Source organism: Plecotus auritus (assembly GCF_963455305.1).
Source record: "Plecotus auritus genome assembly, chromosome: 6".
Lineage (NCBI taxonomy): Eukaryota > Metazoa > Chordata > Mammalia > Chiroptera > Vespertilionidae > Plecotus > Plecotus auritus.
The window spans coordinates 156,800,232-156,821,381 of record NC_137773.1 but is presented as its reverse complement, the minus strand read 5'-3'; the positions used below and the strand labels follow the sequence as shown (position 1 = coordinate 156,821,381).

Below are 21,150 nucleotides of genomic sequence, written 5' to 3'. Positions count from 1 at the left end.
AAGAGTTTCATAATCAATCATATCTGCTTTGTCAAAATGTCACCATGAAGAACATAAAGGAGTGGAGCCAGCGGTCAGAGTAGGTACCTGCGCAGCTCATAGAAAGAGATTAGGTAGTAGGCTGGCTTAGGGGATGGAAAATAGCCATGTTTGGACGTGAGAAATACTTAGAAAATAGAACTGACAGGACTGAGTGACTGACTGGACGTTGACAGGCTAAGGGAGAATAAAGAATCAATCAATCAGAAAGATTCCCCAGACTCCCCGGTGGGTAACTGGACGGATGCTGGTGCCATTTCCTGCCGATTAAAGAGCCACAGGTAGCCGGGTACAGAGAAAGAACCCGCAGCTGAATATTTCAGGTATCTGCAACTTCCCCAGTAATATCCTGTGAATCCAAAATGTGCTCCCTATTGTTCTCCCTAAAAGTTGCCTCCGTGCAGCAGTTCGACTGCTTGGGCGGGCAACCAAACAAGGAGATTCTTCTCACAAGAGGGAACCCTAGAGCACAACCTCGAAGATGGGACACTGCACAACTAAAGTTAAAACAGGAAGCTTCTGAACCCTGAAATACCCACCCTTCAAAGGTCTGGGAGCGGCTCCACCCCAGAAGCCAACAACTCAGAGCAGAAAAGTGCCGGCAGGTCGACAGCCTGACAGCCAGCTCCGCCCTCCCGGGACTGGGACGGTGGGTGCCCGGATGTGCATGCTTGACGACAGTGCGTCACGTGGGGACGCCCGGAGGGGCGGGGCTCTGCCTGCGTCGGTGAATGCGCCGCCGCCTCACGTGACCGCCACCCAGCCAGCCAATGGGTGAGAGCGGATGCGAATTTCGAATGTGGTTGCGGTAGTCGGCGGGTGACGGGAGACGGGGCTGGCGGTCCGGGAACTCGGTGGACACTCTGCCGGATACGGTCGCGGAGCCTTGGGATGTGAGGAGGAAGACAGACGCGGCAGAAGTGGCGGCCAAGGTACGGCTGCGGGCGTACCTGTGGGAGGCGGGTCTCCTGGCCCTTTTCCGGCAGCGCGCCCACCCCCTGCCCGCTGGCTTTCCTGAAGCGCCTCGGAGAAAGAGGAGGCCGCACGACGTTCGGATGTGGATCAGAGGCGTCGTGACCGCTATTCCTCTCCTCGCTGGTTCTCTCTGTCGTTCTAAGTTCGGTGTCCAAAAACGGAGGCTGTGGAGTCGGACTAACCGGGTGCCTTTGTCTTGCCACCCGACCCACGCTTCCCGATGATCCAGTTTCCTCTTCTGTGAAATAAATGGGGTCGGAACCTCCTGTCCTGTAGAATTGTGTGAATTAAGTGATGTGTAAATAAAATATGTACAGTCGTTAAAAGCCAGGCTCAGCATAAAGCACAGAGCCGGGCAGCTGTGTTTTGTGCTTTTGCTTGGCCGGTTCCCCCGGAGAAGCCGGCCTGACAAGTGTCCCGCCGTCCTGCCTGGTGCCTCGGCGGCAGGAATGATGGAGGAATTGTGACGCAGATCAAATATTCTGCGTTCTTTTGAATCCAGATCCCTTACCAACACAGATCGCGGCTGTCATCCCGCGCTGTGACCTGTTTTCATTCATTCTCTCCACCACACTCCCTGCTAGTGCCATCATCAGCCTAGACAGGAAATAAAACCGACACGGCAATGTTTTATGATTTTAAGGTGACTAAATTTGATAACAGTTTTTTTTTCGGGGGGGGCGGGGTAAGATAACACTTGGTTTTTAAAATACCTTAACTAAACTAACTTGGTCGATTACTTAATCTGTAATCAAACATCTCCACTTCCAACTTCGAAAACTACATTGTGGTACCACATGTTATACAACCCACTTAACATAAGGGCTTCTTCATAAAATAGTTGTGCTTTCTCTACTGGGGACATGCCAGTGTATATTTTATTGATGTCGGCAGAAAGGAAATATTTAAGTGAGATCTACAAAATCTACACCTAAGACCCCAGACACTGCAAAGGAGAAAATAAGTAAGGCCTGGTGAAAAATCCTCCAGAAAACGTAAGTTTCAGGAGTAGATTTGACTAAGGAGATGAAGGTAGCCTTTGTAGTGAAATTGTTTGCATAGATTGTTGTAGGAAAGAACTATTTTTTTTTGCAATTTTAAGATCTGCACAAGTGCAATCTAAGGTAAAAGATGTTCATGGGAAGTAGTGTGACAAGCTTAGTAGCAGAATACTGAAGCCTGTTTGCCTCATTAAGTACACTTATGTATTAATATACTCAATAGCATATTCCACTGTCAACGCATGTTTTGCTAATTTCTGGTTTGCTATATTCAGGATGTACTGGGAATTAGCAGGCCTGAGTTTTAGAAAACTTTGAGGACACTGACATGTTTCTGTGCACCAGTTCCTGCTGGTTCTAGCTCTATCATTGTTATAATAGCCTATTAAAATTGTATATAGTGCTGCATAGTTTAAACCTCAGAAGATCACTTTGACTTTAGTGAGAGTGTGTGAATGTCTAAAGTAATACTGAGTTAAAAGGATGTGGAAGAGAAAGAACTAAGTGACCAAATCTGATAAATAATAGAGAAAAACTGGAAAACAAAGCCCAGATATATGATTGCCTCTCATCTAATGCTGTAAGCCTAGTAACCACTAAAAGTTGGTCATAGGTATTGCCTGTAGGAGACATAAATAATAATGACATCAAAATATAATATTAAGCCCTAACCGGTTTGGCTCAGTGGATAGAGCATCGGCCTTCGGACTGAAGGGTCCCAGGTTCAATTCCGGTCAAGGACATGTACCTTGGTTGCAGGCACATCCCCAGTAGGAGGTGTGCAGGAAGCAGCTAATTGATGTTTCTCTCTCATCGATGTTTCTAACTATCCCTCTCTCTTCCTCTCTGTAAAAAATCAATAAAATATATTTAAATATATATATATAAAAAATATTAAGCATTTCCTATAGTGCCTACTATATGGTAAGCCCCCAATGAGTATTTGTTAAAGAATAAATAAGTGGCATATTACAGTCTTTGGGTTGGAAATCCATATTTATTAAACCTTCCCTATAAAGTACTCGGAGAGGATAATATGCCAAAAATGTCAACAAGATGTAAAAAGCTGCAAAATCCAGGTTATTACCAGGTTAGCTATGTACTTTGAGCTAATTCTTCAGTTACTCTCTGTTTAATCTTTCTTTATGAATTAGCCTCTGCTTTCAAGCTTGCTTTATATTTGATGATAATATATTTTTAAAGTGAAATATTTTTTATTGTTTTAAATTCCTAGGCAGAAGATGGCCAAGGAAAGGAACCTCAAAAAGTCCTTTCAAGATAGTCTTGAAGAAATAAAGAAACGAATGAAAGAGAAAAGGAACAAAAACTTGGCAGAGATTGGCAAACGAAAGTCTTTTATAGTTGCACCGTGCCAAATAATCAGTAAGCTTTTCATGCTGTTCTTTTGCATCACTTTTTAAGTTTAAACTTAATAACTAATAAAAAAAATTTATCCTCTTTTAGCCAACACTTCTACACTGCTAAAAAACTACCAAGACAACAACAAGATGTTAGTTTTAGCTTTGGAAAATGAAAAATCCAAAGTGAGAGAAGCCCAAGACATCATCCTACAGCTGAGAAAAGAATGTTACTTCCTCACATATCAGTTATATGCATTGAAAGAAAAACTTACTTCACAACAAACAGAAGAACCTGCTCAGGTATTTTCATTACAAAGGCTGAATCTTTTAGGGAAAAAATGGTAAAGCTATGAATTAGTAGTTTAAATCACTTATGCTATTTAAATTAATTACTGTGAATCAGTACTATAAATCTTAGCTTTTCTATGTAGTTTTGCTACATCTAGTGGGGTTTTATAAAAACTATGTTAATTTGGGGGTGGGGAGTGTTTATATGCTTCTAGAGAATCATTTTTACCTACTAGTTGGCTAAATAAAGAAGATTATTCATTAATTTCCAAACAAGAAATATCCTGAACATTTTTCTTTCCACATTTTTAATGGGATTCTATTTGTGTCCAAGGTTATATAAAAGGACCAGCCAGAATATAACAGACATTGGTTTAGAATATTCTTTGTGTCTCATTGAAGGTTAATCCTGAGAAGAGTAATGATGAGCCAAGTTTCTTCTTTTTCCCAGAAGCCACAGCCAGGGAAATGGGTGGGACAGAGAAAGAGAAAAGCAGTGTTGAGTGTCTGGTGTTAACAAACAATTTACTTTCTTCCCTGGTGGCAGTTTGTTTGCTGTGCCAGTGAAGACAGTTGTGTTAACAGGAGACCAGAGAAGAAAGCCAGACCATAGTGATTAGAATAGGGATATGGACCTGAGAAAGGAATTAAAGTCACCTCTCTGTTGACAGGAGTCAGTGAAAGAGTTCTTCTCTGAAACTAAGGTGATTCCACATTTTTTCTATGCGTGATATATAGAATGTATGTGTATATTATATTCCTACCCAGTGTAGTAGAGAATTTTCTCTATAAAGATAAAATATGACTTATTTACCTTTATGTGAGGGTTGGGTTATTTAATTGAAAATTTTTCCTTCAAAAATGCAATCTTTTCTAATTTTTTTCTTTTCCTTGTTCTGTCAAATAGTGAGGAAGAAAATTCTTCAATGACATTTGAATCTTCCTCTTCCCTTTCCAAAGTTTTTGAAAAAATCACACAGAATAGTGTAAAATAAGTATCCATGAGATAGGCACAATTTATTAAAACATACTGTTAGTTGCTGGGTGAAAGTGTTCTTAGCATTTACAACATCAGAGTTTGTTTTCTGCCATTTATTAGCTGCATATGTCACTCGTTCTCAACCATCACTCTACACTCGTGCCTCCATGCTTAGCAACTCCTTTTAAAAATGATGGAGAAGCTTAAAATGCTTTAAGAAGATGCTTTAATTAACCAGAAATTAATTTCTAATAGCCTTTTGTTCCCTACATTTTATAATGGATCTTTTTAATAATTTGTTTTTGAATTTTATCACTGTAGGTAAATATTCTTATTTATCCAGTAATCAACTGGTTTAAAACATTAAGTATATTGATAATAACTTTAAAACTTTTAACAGGATTAAATTTCTAGTTTTGTCTCTGATAAACAGTTTTAACCTATTCATTATAACATTAGCATATTATATGTGCATCAAATTTTAAAAAACAACTGGCTGAATTAGAATGACTTCTAAGGTATCAGACTGGAACTCTCATCTTCCGATACAAGTCTACAAATCTGCCTGTATCTATTCTCATGTTCCCTCCTGTTTCAGTGACAAGTGTCACTGCTCCCAGCAGAGTCCAAGTCCTCCCCTTGTGCATTAGTTCTCTTCTTCTCATCTCCCCTAGGACTTTACTCCTGAAAGTTTGCACTCTCTTCCAACATTTCTCTCCTTCTCTGCTGAATCATTCTAACTATCATACAAATGTGCCTTGGAATCTCTTATGTTCAAAGGAAAAGAAAATAAATGAAGCCTCCTGATCTCATCTCTATCTGCTTATTTTTCTACTTCCATTCACAACAGAACTTTTCCAAAGAGAACGGAGCACTTACTGTCTTCATTTCCTCGGCTTCCATTTCCTTTTTTTTTAAGTGATCTTAGCCATTTTTATTTATTTATTTTTTTTTAGGGAGAGAGAAAAACATCAATTTGTTGTTCCATGTATTTATGCATTGGTTGGGTAATTAGTTGGTTAGAGCGTCATCCCAATGCACCAAGGTTTTGGGTTACATCCCTGGTCAGGGCACATAAAAGAAGCAACCAATGAATGCTGCTTCCATTCACTTTTGAACTCACTCTTATCTGGCATTTTTCCATGTCATTCTATTGTCACTGTGTCAAGGTTACTAAAACCTCCATGTTGCCAAATTAAGTCACTTTTTCTTCTTGACCTTGAAGTAACATACAAACAGGGATTACACTTTGCTAGAAATGCTTTGATCTCTTAGCTTTCTTACCATCATATTCTCCTAGTTTTCTTTCTACTTTTCTAACTGTTCCATGTCAGTCTCTTTTACTGGCTTCTTCTAAATGTCAATTGACCTCGACCCATCTTACTACTCCCATAGCTTTAAATACTGCCTATCTGCTAATAACTTCCAAATTTGTAGCTCAAGACCTACACATACACAGCACAACTATTTAACATAGCCACTTAAATATTTATGAAGGATTTCAAACATATTTTATAGGAAACGTAACTCTTTATTTCCCACCCTACCAAAGATACTGTGTACTTCTACCTCCCTCCGTAAGTCACGCATCCCAATAAAACAACCTTCCCCCATTTGTTCAACTCAAAACCTTCCACTTGGCTTTACCTCCATAGCCACAGAATTCCAGTCCTAGCTAATATCACGTCTTGTTTCGTTTACTACGATGACTTCCTAACTCCTGACCCATTTCAATCCATGTTTCACACAGTGGCCAGGCTGATCTTTTTGTTGTTGTTGTTAATCCTCACTCGAGAATATGTTTCCATTGATTTTTAGAGAGAGGAAGGGAGGGAGAGAGAGAGAAACATCGATGTGAGAGAATGCCCTGACCAGGGCCTGGGATCGAGCCTGCAACCTAGGTACATGCCCTTAACTGGAATTGAACCTGAAACCCTTCAGTCCTCTGGCCAATGCCCTACCACTGAGCCAAACCAACTAGGGTCAAACTGATCTTTTTAAAACTTGGGTCATTGTACTTCCCTGCTTAATATTTAACTGACTTCTTCTCACACATGGACTAAAATTTAAACTCATGGCTCTCGGAGCCCTACATTGTTTGGCCTCTGCATGTACATCTACTTTTCTTCTCAGGGACTGTGTCCCAGCTACAATGGCTTTTTTCTAAACACACAGGTTTTTTTATATATCATGACCTTTGTATTTGCTGTTTCCATGGCTTTCTCCTCCCTCTGCTCTTTCCATGGCTGGCTCCTTTGCATTCTTCAGATTTCAGATGAAAGTCACCCTATCTAAAAGAGCCCTCCACCTCAATTACTCTCTGTCACTTCACTATTTCCTTTGTAGCATTTAACACACTGAAATTATTTATATATCTGTCTTTTTAAAAATTTTTCCCTACACTAGAATGTAAGTTTTAAGAGGGTGGAACTAAAAAAGTGTTTAGACCCATTTTCTAGAACAGAGCCTGGCACCATGACAGACTATCAACAAGTGTTTGTTGTTATTTTTTTAAATATATTTTTATTGATTTCAGAGAGGAAGGGAGAGGGAGAGAGAGATAGAAACATCAATGAGAGAATCATTGATGGGCTGCCTCCTGCACACCCCCCACTAGGGATGGAGCCCGCAGGCAGGGCATGTGCTGACCAGAATCAAACCTGGGACCCTTCAGTTCGCAGGCTGACGCTCTATCCACTGAGCCAAACCAGCTAGGACAATAAGTGTTTATTTTTTAATAAATTAATGCTTTGTGATGAATATTTCAGTTTTACTAATGTTTTCTTTCTTTTAATACATTCACAGAACCATGAAGTAAGTTCTTCTGAAATGAACTCCAATGATGACAACAACTCTGGGGATTTATTTGTGAAGGATTTACCGTTAGTATCAAATTCATTGTTATTGATATCAAAAGAGATGTAATTCTGTGATCCATTTATGGAAGGAAATTTGCATCATATTGAGCCCTATTTTGAGCCTCATGTTCTCTCTACTGAGCATATAGTTAAAGAAAAGTTGATATGTTAAAATTCTGCTATAAATAGCCAAACCAAATCTTTCTTAGAGTTACTTTTTTGATGTCTAAGAATACGAAGCTTTTCTAGAATTTTTAAATTATTACCTTCAGTTGTATTTTTCTTATGCCAAGTTTTTATTCTAAGAAGAATTGGTTATTCAAATGATGGTATTTTGCTAGTACTACAGATAAGTCTGTTTTAGAAAAGTAATATAATAAAACATATTTAATACCACTGTCACATTGCCTTGCTAAACCAACTTATTCCTAAATACAATCAGATCCCATGTACCCTCTTGCCCTTCTCTTGGATCAAGTATACTTTATTTGTTTGTTTATGAATTATTGAGATATAATTACAGTAAAATGCACAGTTGGTAATTATACAGTTCAATGAGTTTGACTAGTGTATAGTCAAACCAAAATCTCAATTAAGATATAGCCCTAGCCGGTTTGGCTCAGTGGATAGAGTGTCGGCCTGTGGACCGAAGTGTCCCAGGTTCGATTCCAGTCAAGGGCATGTACCTTTGTTGCAGGCTCCTCCCTGGCCGAGGCACTGGTTGGGGCTCATGCAGGAGGCAACCAATCGATGTGTTTCTCTCACATCGATATTTCTCTCTGTCTTCCCTCTCTTCCACTCTCTCTAAAAATCAATGGAAAAATATCCTCGGGTGAGGATTGAAAAAAGAAAAAAGATATAGAGCTTGGCCATAACTCCAGCCTGGAGTTTCTCAGTCTTAACACTATTGACATTTGGACCAGGTCATTCTTTGTTTTAGAGAGCTGTCCTAAGCATTCCGAGGTATTTAGCAACATTCTTGGCCTCTACCCACTAAATGCCAGTAGCATTCCTCTCCCCTAGTTATGAGAACCAAAAATGTCTACAGACATTGCCAAACATCACCTAGGGGGTCATAATTGTCCTCAAGTGGGAACTACTGCCATAAGCCATTTATTTCCTCATATCCCTTTTGAGTCTGTGCCCCAGTCCCCATAGAGATCATCACTAATATGATTTCTATCCCCATATTAATTTTAATAATTCTAAAACTGCTGAACTTTAACATCTGACAAAATATTCATGTAATGGGCAAAAGTAAAATGAGATAATTTAAGATTATCTTAAATAAGATAATTTAAGATTTTTTAAATTGCTACTAGTTTGTTACCATGACTCTGTTGCCTAAACCTGTATTTAAATTTTGATGTCTAGAGGTGTAAAAATTCTCTACAGTAAATAAAAAACAAAGTTATAATTAAAATGAAACAACCAGTAATAGTATTAGAACATAAAGAAAATTATTTTTCCATGCACCAAAGAGGGACAAGACTTTTTGTTTTAAATGAACATTGTTAACTTCAGAGTAATCAGTAGTTAAGCATCATAAAAGCCGGTACTACCAAAAAACTCAGCTAATGATAAAGCAGGCTCCTAAAGAGTTGAGTAATCAAATCGCATTTCTTTGGTATATTTTATAAGTCAATTCTGATTGGCTGTTTCTCCAGTTAAATGAAATTATGAGTTATGTTTTAAGGAAGAACTGTCCAATTTGATATGTTAGTTAATCCAGTAAGAATTGAATTTCAGTCATAACAAATCAGCCTCCATGTAATCAGTACAAATGTTGTTTGGTTTCCTTTGATATAAAATAGATGTACTGACTTAGAATGCAATTATGAAATAATACTAAAGAAAATATAATATTTTAATTTCCAGAAAATCTTAAATTTATTTTTATTTCATAATTGTTAATTAAATTTCTATTTTTCAATGGTACTTCTAAGGCAAGCTCCTCTTCAGGAAGATCACCTTCCAGAACAAGGGGAATCATTCCAAATAGAAGGTAATTCAAGTGAAAATCTGAAAATATGATGTGAAGGATAAGATGAGGTCTTTGAGAAAAAGTAACATAATTAAATTTCTCTAATTTTCCTTTTTAACTTTTTAATCTTTTCACCTGATATTCTTCTGCTTAAAGCATATCTATTTATTTTACAAAGTTTTAAAATATATCCATTTATTTTGCCAAATCTGTAATTAGAAACCTTAGCTATAACTATGGCTGCAATTTCCTGAACCTGACAACATGTTAAGATCTGTGTTAGGCATTTTACATATATTGTCTCAATTAACCCTCACAACAACCTTGCAATATAGGTACACTCAGTCCCATATTATATAGACTTAAAGAAGTAACCCAGATGGTCAGAATCAAGCTTTAAACTCAAAGCTAACCTCCAAAGCCATGCCCTTCTTTCTACTTTTAAATCAATGTGTCCCTATGCTATACTGAACTAAACTCTGAAGAAGGGAAAGCATTTGAAAAAGCAGCTCTAAATTTTCCCACTTTAAAATACAGATTATATTTCCTACCTGAAAGGCTTTCCAGTTATTCCAATTTTTCTCATTTTTCAAATAATAACTTAGTTTTCACTTTCTTGGTGTATTTGTCCTACTCTGGAATATGAGATTCCTTTTCTCTCAATCCTATACACATAGATACATTTAAACTACTAGTTATTCTTTAAATGAGGGGCACATAAAACTCCAAGTTAGAATATTTTTGAAGATTATTTAAGATTCTTCCACAGGTGAGATATAAGCTATCAATTGATCACTGCCAAATAAATGGATGGTAATATTAAGTTCTCTACATTTTTATTTACTTATTAGAAGCCCGGTGCACAAAATTCGTGCATGGGGGCGGGTCCCCTCAGCCCAGCCTGCACCCTCTCCAATCCAGGACCCCTCGGGGGATGTCTGACTGCTGATTTAGAGCATGGCCATAAACCGGCAGTCGGACATCCCTCTCACAATCCTGGACTGCTGGCTCCTAATCACTCACCTGCCTGCTTTTCTGGTTACCCCTAACTGTCGCCACCCCCCTACCCCGGTGGCCTGGTCAACCCATGCAGCCTGCTTATTCAGTCATTTGGTCATCCCTCAATAACCCCCCTGCCGGCCTGGTCGTAGGCCGCCATATTGTGAGGGCATGACGGTCGATTTGCATATTACCTCTTTATTATATAGGATTAAAGGCCCTTTGTACGAAATTCATGCAAGGGGCTTGGCCCTTGCAGCCCCAGCTTTGTCCAGAAGATCATTCGGTTGTCTGGTCTAATTAGCATATTATGTTTTTATTATTATAGATAGTAAATGTGGAGAAACTACAGAATGACTTCACTTATTCCATTTTTAACTTTGAATTCTAAGATCCTTTTTAAATTGTTTTTAAATTCTCAGAGCAACTACCTACTATTCCTCAAGACAGGCTGGGATTTGATTTGGATTCAGGTGAAGATACATCTACTGATAATATCTTACCCAGAACTGTATCACTCCGTCGCAATTTAAAGAAACATTTTAACAATTTATGCCAATTCAACACCTTGGATAAATTTGAAGTCAGTCATATGTCAGAGCAGTCGTCTGGACTGGAAACAATTAGATTTGCAGACCCACTAGTAAACCTGCACATACCTGAAAATGTAGAACAAAATATTTGTCAATGGAACAAGGATCAAATTAACATATCACCAGAGCTGACTCACCCTGGAGGATCTGCTAAAACAAAAGAAAATATTTTAGAGTATAAATCTGAGCAAACTAAAAATAAGCATAGAGATGCACAAAGAAGAAAAAGAGGAGAAAAAAGAAAAGCTAATAGAAGGAGAAAATCAAAATATGTATATAAGTATAAAGGAAGCATATGTAAAAATAAAAAACCTGTTTCCAAAAAAAAGGTGGATGATTTTATCACTTCCAATGATGCTTACAATTTTAATTTGGAAGAAGGTGTTCATCCTACTCCTTTCCGACAAAAAATGAGCGATGATTCTAAAAGAGAAGAAGATACCAATGTATCCGAAGAGAGCAGCTATGAATCAAGTAGTTCAGAAGATGATTCTGATGACCTCTATTTGCCCACTTGCAAGGACAGTCCAAGTCTCACCAGCCAATCAGATAGTAGCCCAGTCACCAGGCCTCCATCTAAAAGAGCACTAAGATGTAGGGATGAAAAAGAGATGGAGAGTTCTCAGCCAACAAAAACTCCTACCAGTAAGTGATCTACTTGTTTGCCTGCATTTTTAATGTTTATGATAAATGATCACTCCTAATGCTTACATACTATACTTACCATCTGTTTCTCTGGGGAGGTTAGAGACTTGCCATCTGTCTCATTGGGAGAAATAACAGTCTGATCAAATAATGAAGGGTCTAGGGGTGGAAATCACAGTAATATTGCTCTGAACTGCTTTAAGGTAATTTAGGTCCTCTTTAAGAACAAATATGGGGGAGGAGTAGAAGAGGGTAAAATAGGGAATAAATGGTGACCAAAGGAGACTTGACTTTGGATGGTGAACAACCCAATATAATATACAGATGATGTATCATAAAATTATACATTTGAAACCTGTATAATTTTATTAACCAATGTCACCTCAATAAATTCAATAAAAAAATTTTTAAATTAAAAGAACAAGTACTTCTTGTTGTGGAGGAAGCATTTTTACTTTTAGTAAATGAAGCTTTTCAAGGCAAGGAAAAACTTATTGTGGAATTAGGTTGAATTAAAATATCTTTCATAAACTCACCTGAAACACCCCTTGAAAATGAAATCAACTTAAATCCAGTGACCTGTCATTTTAGTGGCTTTGCTTTATATTCAGTTTGACAGGAACTATGATTTTAAATAAATTTCTCGTGAGTGAATATGGCCTAATAAGACCAAAAAACTCTTTCCTCAATTGACAGGCTTAGTATTCTTTTGTAAGATACTTATAAGATATCTTAAAACTGGCTTAGAAGATCTTGATTTTGTTAGATCAAAAGTCAGCATGATTCAGAGGTTGAGGATATAGCCTGCACCTACCCACAAAGATTCTCATCTGGGAATTTTTGTAAGTTTGGAAAAAATAACATACACAGTCAGGTTTTATCATTCTCAAATTTGATCCTAAGAACAACTCTGTGAAGTAAAGGTGTAATCATGCTTATTTGTTTGTAAAGAAACCAAAGCCTAAAAGAGTTCAATGACTTTCCAAGGCCAACCAGTTAGGTGGGATAGCATATGAATATGTTTTTTTAAAATATGGTATAATGATGCTAGAAAATGTTGGTAATTATTGAAGCTGGGTAACTGTTGCTTCATTATACTATTGTCTCCATCTTTGTGTACATTTGAAAATTTCCCTAAGTTTTTAAAAGAAAACATGTATATTCTAAATAGTGTTACTCAGGGTGTGTTCCCTGGACCTTCAGCATGAGGGTTACCTGGAAATTTCTTAAAATTGCAGAATTTCAGGCGATACTCCTTAATCTTGAATCAGAATCTACATCTTTTAAAAAAGTTCCCTGGGAGATTTGTGTATACATTAAACTTTCCAGAATATAACAGTTGATCTGATGTTTTTACTTAACCATATTTTCCAAACTGAAAATTAGAATAATTACTATAGTACAGTATGCTCATGTGGGGACAAAAAAAGAATATTTGAAACCCAGATAACCCTGGAGAACAGGGTTACTAAGTATAAAGTCATTTTACAGTCACAATGTAGTTAGTCTTTCTTGGGAAATGATTTGCTTTTTAAAGCTATTTGAAGAGATAGTTTGTTTTGCTGTGTGCTGGGTATCTGTCCCCCAATATATAGTTCCAAAGTAGAATAATTTGGGTACTTATGTTAGGAAAAACACTGTGTAACTTTTTAACCTACTAGCTTTACTAGAGGAAACTCCATTTCTCCTGGTTTACACAGAGGCTATGATTTCGAGTTCTCGTTTACTTGAGAATGAGTTTAAGTGGCTTAATAAGAATATAGGAAGCCAATTGATAATAAGCTTTGGCACTGAAAGAGATAGAGGCCTTGATGACTCTAAAGAGCAAGGTGTGACTAAAATGAAATTCCATAGTTAATTTTCAAGAATTTTAACTTTTAGTAAACTATCATATCAATTCTTCACATCTGTAATACTTAGCATTTTTATGTCATCTGGGATGAAAACCTGATAAACAGGTTTAAAAATCTGTATTATAAAATGCTGGATTCTGTATATATTTCAGATATGTAACTGCATACAATTTTATTTCGTGTGTGTGTGTGTGTGTGTGTGTGTGTGTGTGTGTGTGTGTTTTGTTTTGTTGGGTTTTTTGGACTCACATTCAGTAAAAGTTGTTTTTGTAGGTGCAATACCTGAAACTCACCAATCACCTCATTTTAGCCTGAAGGATATCACCAATGTCCCCTTGTATACTGAAGTGAAAATGAGAAAACTTTCTCTTTCTCCACAACAGAAGAAAGAAAGCCCTGTAGGGTCTCTGCCTAAGCGTAGGTGCACAGTCAGTGTGAACTATAAGGAACCCACACTTGCTTCGTAAGTATTTAATGTGTGGGAACTCACTTTTAATGATACAGTTGGGGGACGGGGGGAATAAGGTAATGGAGCTTTGTACACGAGTGAATCTTACTTGATATATAAAATTTTGATTAAAAAACTGAAATTGGAATGTTAACACTGGCCTATTTTACAGTAACTTTATCCTGAAGAGTAAGTTAGAATTGGGTTGCTAAAGAGCTCTTTTTAATCTTTATAGGAAACTAAGAAGAGGAGACCCTTTTACAGATTTGTGTTTCTTGAATTCGCCTGTTTTTAAGCAAAAAAAGGATTCCAGACGCAGTTCCAAAAAAAAAAAAAAAGTATGAAGCAAATACAGTGAAGCATTTGTTGGATGTGGTTTAAATACATCCCAAAGAGAATAGAAAAAATAAATAAATTCATCCCGCAGCCCTTTCTGTTGCTCCAAGAGAGAATCTGTAAGATAGCACACAAGTGGGGTGGACTGTGCCATAGAATATTCTCTTGATGGGACTCTAGATCACAAATGTTTTTTAAAACCTGTACTTCAAATGTGATCTTTTTTCTTAAGCCTTTAATAGATTTGGTTTATTTTTTTATTTTAAATATAAATAACTGGACTGAAGCACTATTATAGTTAGATTTCTTATACTGCCTAACACCCGTAATTTTAGTCAAAAATGTATCTTATGCCAACATTTTGGGAATTAATAATGATTATTCAAATAAGATATTGTAATTATAAACTTCTGGCCTTTTTAGTTTTACCTTTAGTGGGGATTACTAGAATGACTTTTGAAAACAGGCTGAGGATCTTTTGAAACTCCTTATATAATAATTGAATAAAATAAATTCTTGATATTCACAGTAGGGTATACTCTATTGTTTGTGTCTCCTTTATACCGTTGTTGTATTTAATTTCAGATAAAATATGCATGAGCTCATGACATTAATTTAAAAATAGAAAGAAGTACATGGCTTTGGAGAAAATTGATATTAGAGTGAGGGACTAGTTAAGTAACTAATTGAACCCCAAGCTAAGCTCTGGGTATATATTGTTCAAAGTGATACCTCAACAAAATCACAAATTATTATGTCATGGACTTTCAGGATAGTTACTTATTTAGTCAACTCAGATGTTAAATGTCTGAATGCCAAGGATTTGTTTGTATTTTTGATTAACCAATGAGAGGAAATTAGTTCAGTTCTGAAAGTTTGAAGCCACTGCTTGTATATACCTCTTTAAACTTTAAAGTATTGTAGATTATAGATTTTTAAAGAGCAATAAAATTTGTCTAATATAGTGTTTGTATTTTTCTTTTTTGTAAGTTTTTTTTCTTTTTGGGGGGAGGGGGAAGGATGGGGTTAATCCTCACCCGAGGATATTTTTCTATTGATTTTTAGAGAGAGTGGAAGGGAGAGGGAGAGACAGCGAAATATCGATGTGAGAGAGACACATCAATTGGTTGCCTCCTGTATGTGCCCTGACCAGGGCCGGCGATCAAGCCTGCAACTGAAGTACGTTCCCTTGACCAGAATCGAACCCAGTCCAAGGGCTCACGTTCTATCCACTGAGCCAAACCGGCTAGGGCTGTTTTTCTTCTTTAAATATCAAAGAGTATGCATGTGGTCATCTTACTTTCTAGCTTCACTGTTCTCATCCTTCTTGGACACTTCTCTTCCCACTTTGGTTTTTTTCTGTAGCCTCTACCATGAAATTCTTAGCTCCCCCACCATACTCAACATTTCTCTCAACTTTTCATTGTGGATCAACAAATTCTATTGTAGTGGAGGATTCTTCCAATCCTGACCTCCAATTTTCTTGACTATCTCCATACCTCTCTGCATTCTGTATCAGGCACTCCCAAATCCTTTTCATCAGCCAAAATTCTTTTATTTCTGACCTCTAAAGCCATGTGCTTCCTTCTACTTTTAAATTAGTGTCCCTGTTCTCAAATACCAGTGCTCACTGACTTGTATGTCCTACTTTCCTATCACAGTCTCTTCCCCCACCCCTTTGTTTGTTCAACTAGTCCCCTTACACCTGTTCTTTAAATTCATAAAAACTCCTGAATGGCTGTCTTAATGTAATTAAGATTAAATCCAATTTAAAATTTAATTTTTCAGTCATAGTAGCCACATTTCAAATGCTCAGTAGCCAGTTATTGGGGACAAAGCAAACAGAAGGTTTCCATCACCACAGAAAGTTCTATAGGGCAATGCTGCTCTGGGCCAGCAGTGGGCAAACGATAGCCTTTGGACCAAATACAGCCCTCCGCCTGCTTTTGTATGATCTGCAAGCTAAAAAATGTCTTTTTAAATGGTTGGGAAAAAAATGAAATCCTGGCTATTGATTTTGGTGATAAAAACACTAAATTTGAACCCCAATAAAGTACATAAAATCTTTGATTACACCTTTTTGGCCTGCAACCTAAAATATTTATTTTCCAGCCCTTTACCAAGGAAGTTTGCCAACTCCTGCTCTAGATATTTACTGCCTTTACTTTGATCTTTCTCTGTTGACATTTTCTGATCTAGTTCTGATCTTTCCCTTCATCTTCAAAATCATTATTCTAAATTTGGTGTTTTTGTTCTTTTACTATTTCTGCATTCTTGCTGTAGTGTTTATCCATAGACTGTTAAGGATTGTTTTAACATTTTACATGAATGTTATATTGTATATACCTCTTTGCAACTGACTTGTAACTCAACTGTGTGTGTGAGATTTATCCATGTTGGCAAATGTAGGTTATTTTCATTGTTGTACAGTATTTTGTTATATAAATAAATCAGACATTCTTCTTTTGAGATATAATTGGCTTCCACTTTTTCATTACTACACATTATTGCTTCAGTGAATGTTCTACATCCTTGTACACGTGTAAGTTTCCATGGAGTTGATATCTAGAAGTGGCACTGCTCTCTAAAGTGGTTGTACCCATTCTCCTGACACCAGAAGTGTATCACTCTCCTAATAGCAGTTTAAGTTTCCAGTTTCCCCATCACTATCACTTGGTGTTATTGAACATTAAAAAATTAGCCAGTCTACTAAGTGTGAAATGGTTTGTTTTAATTACTTAAAAGATTTTATTTTGTGAGAATTCATGTGTTAATTGGTCATTCTCATTCTTCCTATGAATTGCTTATATCTTTGGCCCACTTTTCTACTAGATTCTAGAACATCTTTTTCTAGAGTTTCTTTATATATTCTAGACATCATTCTTTGTCTTTATTTACATGGATTACTCCAGTTATTGGTTTATAATTTTCTTGTAATATTTTTTTCTGGCTTTAGATTTAGGGTATTTAGATTACTATACTAGCCTCATAAAATGTTTTCTGAAAAATAACCTATTTTCTGTGTTTGTGAAGGATAATACTTTTTCCTTAAATATTCAACAAATTAGTGAAGCCATTTGTGCTTTGAGTTTTGTTTGAAAAAAGGTTTTTCATTATAAATTTAGTTTAATATGGGGATGTTTAGGTTTTGTATTTCTTCTTTAGTCAGTTTTGCTAATCTATCACATAAGGTATTACTCATTTCATCTATCAAATGAGTTGGCATGTTGTTTATTCCCTTATCCTTTTAATATCTTGTATACAAGAGCTCTAGTTATATCTTCTCTCATTCCTGATATTGGTAATTCGTGCTTTCTCTTTTTTCTTGATAAGCCTAACTAGAAGTTTATCTATTTTAAAGAACTGGTAATTACAGTGAGTTGTCTTTCTGTTCATTCATTTCCTGTTTCATTGATTTGTACTCCTTCATATTCTTCCTTCTACTTTGGGTTTAATTTGCTGTTTTTCTACTTTTTTAAGGTAGGCTGAATTCAGACATCTGTTATTTTAATGAGTATTTTAATGATATAAGTTTCACCTTAAGCACTGTATAAGCTGTATCCCACAAATGCTAATATATTATTTTCACCTTCATTTAATGAAAGATATTTTCTAAATTTGCTGTGACTTTTTGTCTTTACCTCTATGCATTCTGGATAGGTACTATTGCCATATCGTTTACTTATGTTTCCTTCTGCTATGTCAAATCTCCTATTGATCCCATCCAGTAAATTTTTCACCTCTGGAAACTCCCATTTGGTTCTTTTTAATATATGGGGTGGGCAAAAGTAGGCTTATAGTTATAATGCAAATAGATAATATAAGGATACAGTGTTTCATGTACTCACAACTGTAAACCTACTTTTGCCACACTGTATTTTCTGTTTTCCTCCACATTATACTCATGCCTTTTTTATATCCTTGAGCATACTTAAGGATATAAAAAACAGCATTTATAAATGCTGTTTTAATTTCCTTGTCTGCTAATTCTATTATCTCATTCAGATCTGGATCAGTTTTTATTGGTCAATTTTTCTCTTATGTATACCTGTCTTGCTGTGTATCCCATCTAATAAAGAGGGAATATGCTAATTGACCCTCACACCATCGCAAAGATGGTTGCACCCACAGCCAATAAGGAGAGAATATGCAAATTGACTGCCCGCCCTCAAAGATGGCGGCACCCACAGCCACAAGATGGCGGCACCCAGTCCCCTCAACCCCCCAGGGCTGGCCCAAGACGAAGGCAAGCCTCAGATGGCGGCTGCCCATCACCCAGGGCCGCCTGAGGCTCAGGTAACCAGGGCTGGCCAAAGCTTGCGCTGCCAGCAGTAACAGCAGCAGAGGTGTGATGGGGCATTGCCTTCCCCTGATCCCTGGGTCACCTCCTGCCCCTGTGGGCTCCCAGACTGTGAAAGGAGGCAGGCTGGGCTGAGGGACCCCCACCTCCAGTGCATGAATTTTCATGCACCGGGCCTCTAGTATCTTAAAATTGTTAAAAATAGAGGAGCAGTGCTGGCACACTTACTTAAAAGCAGTCTGTGGAAAAAAGATTTAAGTTAGAGCTTGATCACAAATTTATTATAAACCAAGTGTGTACTCTATCCAACTCTGAAACAGCAACAGCAACCAAACCCAAGGACTTTCTTATAGCCTTTGCCTATTCTGTTGTTGGACAGCCTATTGCACAAAAAGGCAGATCTCTGTCCTTATAGATTTTAAAGCATAAATTAATGTCCATCTATTAACTGTAGAAAATGGGAGATTAACAGAGAACAAATGAATTTTAGGAAGAGTCCAAGAACCAGGGTAACATGTAATGAAAAAGTGCACGTAAGTGAACATGTGCATTATTTTAAGAAGGTCCTTAGCTTCCAAGTTGTCCAAGGGATTTCTTTTAAAGAACTTTAAACCTAGATAAACTATAACTGGCAACCTTTGGTTTAGCTCAGATTAAAATCACACACACAAATTACACATGTTGTTTCTCATCTTTTTAAACTGACAAGATCATATTGGACTTCCCAATAATAAGAGGGAGCAGGAAAGTTAACTTGTTTTCCTTGCTTTTCTCTGCTCTGTTGAAATTATACTGCTCTTTAATAAACCCAAAGAAAATCTCCAGCCCCACTGGCTACTCTGAAAAGCCATCTTTGCATTGTTCCTGTGGCTTCCTCTCCACTCGCTGCAACCACCTCCACCATGGACTCCAGCAGCTTCTTCGCCAGAGTCCTCCAACTCTCGCTTTTTTAAAAAAAAATCCTCTGCATAGGATCACCGTGTGCCCCACCATGTCAGACACGGCCGTGGACACCAGCTCCGAGATCATCACCAAGGACTTAGAGGAGAAGAAGGAAGTTGTGGAGGAGGCAGAGAATGGAAGAGATGCACCTGCGAATGGAAATGCTAATGAGGAAAATGGGGAGCAGGAGGCTGACAATGAAGTAGATGAAGAAGAGGAAGGAGGAGAGGAGGAGGAAGTGGAAGGTGATGGTGAGGAAGAGGAGGAGGCTGAGGCAGCTACAGGCAAATGAGAAGCTGAAGATGATGAGGATGACGATGTTGACACCAAGAAGTGGAAGACCGGTGGGGATGACTAGACAGCAAAAAAAGGAAAAGTTAAAGCCTCTGTGACCTAGTCACCCTCCACTTCCCGTCTCAGAATCTAAACGTGGTCACCTTCGAACCGAGACTCCCGCTCACCTGCCCACCCACCCACCTCGGGCAGCGCCACCTGCAGGTGACATGCGCTCTTCACCACCCAACCAAAACCACGTGAATTTGCAACGGGAGAAAAAAGAACCAAAACTTCCAAGGCCCTGCTTTTTTTCTTAAAAGTACTTTAAAAAGGAAAATTTGTACTTTATTTACATTTTATAGTTTTGTACATATTGTTAGGGGTCAGCCATTTTTAATGATCTTGGGATGACCAAACCAGCCTTTGGAGCATTCTCGTCCTACTTCTGACTTTACTTGTGGTGTGATCATGTTCATTATAATCTCAAAGGAGAAAAAAAACCTTGTAAAAAAAGCAAAACAACAACAAAAAAACAATCTTATTCCGAGCATTCCAGTAACTTTGTGTATGTACTTGGCTGTACTATAAGTAGTTGGTTTGTATGAGATGGTTAAAAAGGCCAAAGATAAAAAGGTTTCTTTTTTCCTTTTTGTCTATGAAATTGCTGTTTATTTTTTTTTTTTTTGCCTGTTTGATGTATGTGTGAAACAATGTTGTCCACAATAAACGGGAATTTTATTTTGCTGAGTTGTTCTAACAAAACAAAAAAAATCTCCAGCTTTGTCACTGTTACAACTTCCTTTTTTCACAAAACAAAAAGATGCCCCCATGAAGAATCTAAGGCATAAATATCCATAAAATGCAATGGACTTTTCATGATGCAGTGTTCTCACCTCCTCAGCACCTTCTGTTTACTTTCTTAAAGCAGTTTCTCCAAATATAAATGAAAACCTCCTGCTTGCTTTTTTTTTCTCTTTAAGTTCGTTTTTCATCTCTTTACCTGTGACATTACTAACACTATTTATGCTCTGCCAATCTCCATTTTAACTTGTACTAACAGCAGTGATACACCCAAAGGAGAAGGTAAATAGCACTACACCACCAAGAGCCTTAAGACTCAAGTAGAGCCATTGATTTCAGTCCCTGCCACCAACCACCACCCTCACCTTTTTCTGCCAGGGGGAAAAAAAATGTTTAAATAGTCAAGAAATCTAAAAAATGTTTCAATATGCTGGGGGTTGTGGGGGAGAAGCCAACTTAATTACTACCTCTT

General features: G+C 37.5%; 2 protein-coding genes across 2 annotated transcripts in view; both read left to right on the top strand.

Moving 5' to 3' along the window:
• LOC308250295 (prothymosin alpha-like) overlaps positions 1 to 20,943 on the top strand; it is a 154,333-nt gene extending 133,390 nt beyond the window's left edge. The window contains exon 2 of the mRNA XM_080672753.1: positions 19,198 to 20,943. Within this exon, the coding sequence (XP_080528879.1) occupies positions 19,651 to 19,893 (243 nt within the window). The 5' untranslated portion in view covers positions 19,198 to 19,650 and the 3' untranslated portion in view covers positions 19,894 to 20,943. The remainder of the gene's footprint in view (positions 1 to 19,197) is intronic.
• SGO1 (shugoshin 1) lies at positions 797 to 15,317 on the top strand. The gene is made up of 8 exons (XM_080672752.1): positions 797 to 971; positions 3,250 to 3,398; positions 3,480 to 3,676; positions 7,449 to 7,525; positions 9,448 to 9,506; positions 10,907 to 11,722; positions 13,849 to 14,038; positions 14,259 to 15,317. Exons 2-8 carry the CDS (start codon positions 3,257 to 3,259, stop codon positions 14,365 to 14,367), a joined length of 1,590 nt encoding a protein of 529 aa, XP_080528878.1. The 5' UTR covers positions 797 to 971; positions 3,250 to 3,256; the 3' UTR covers positions 14,368 to 15,317.
• Positions 20,944 to 21,150: the final 207 nt, after the last annotated feature.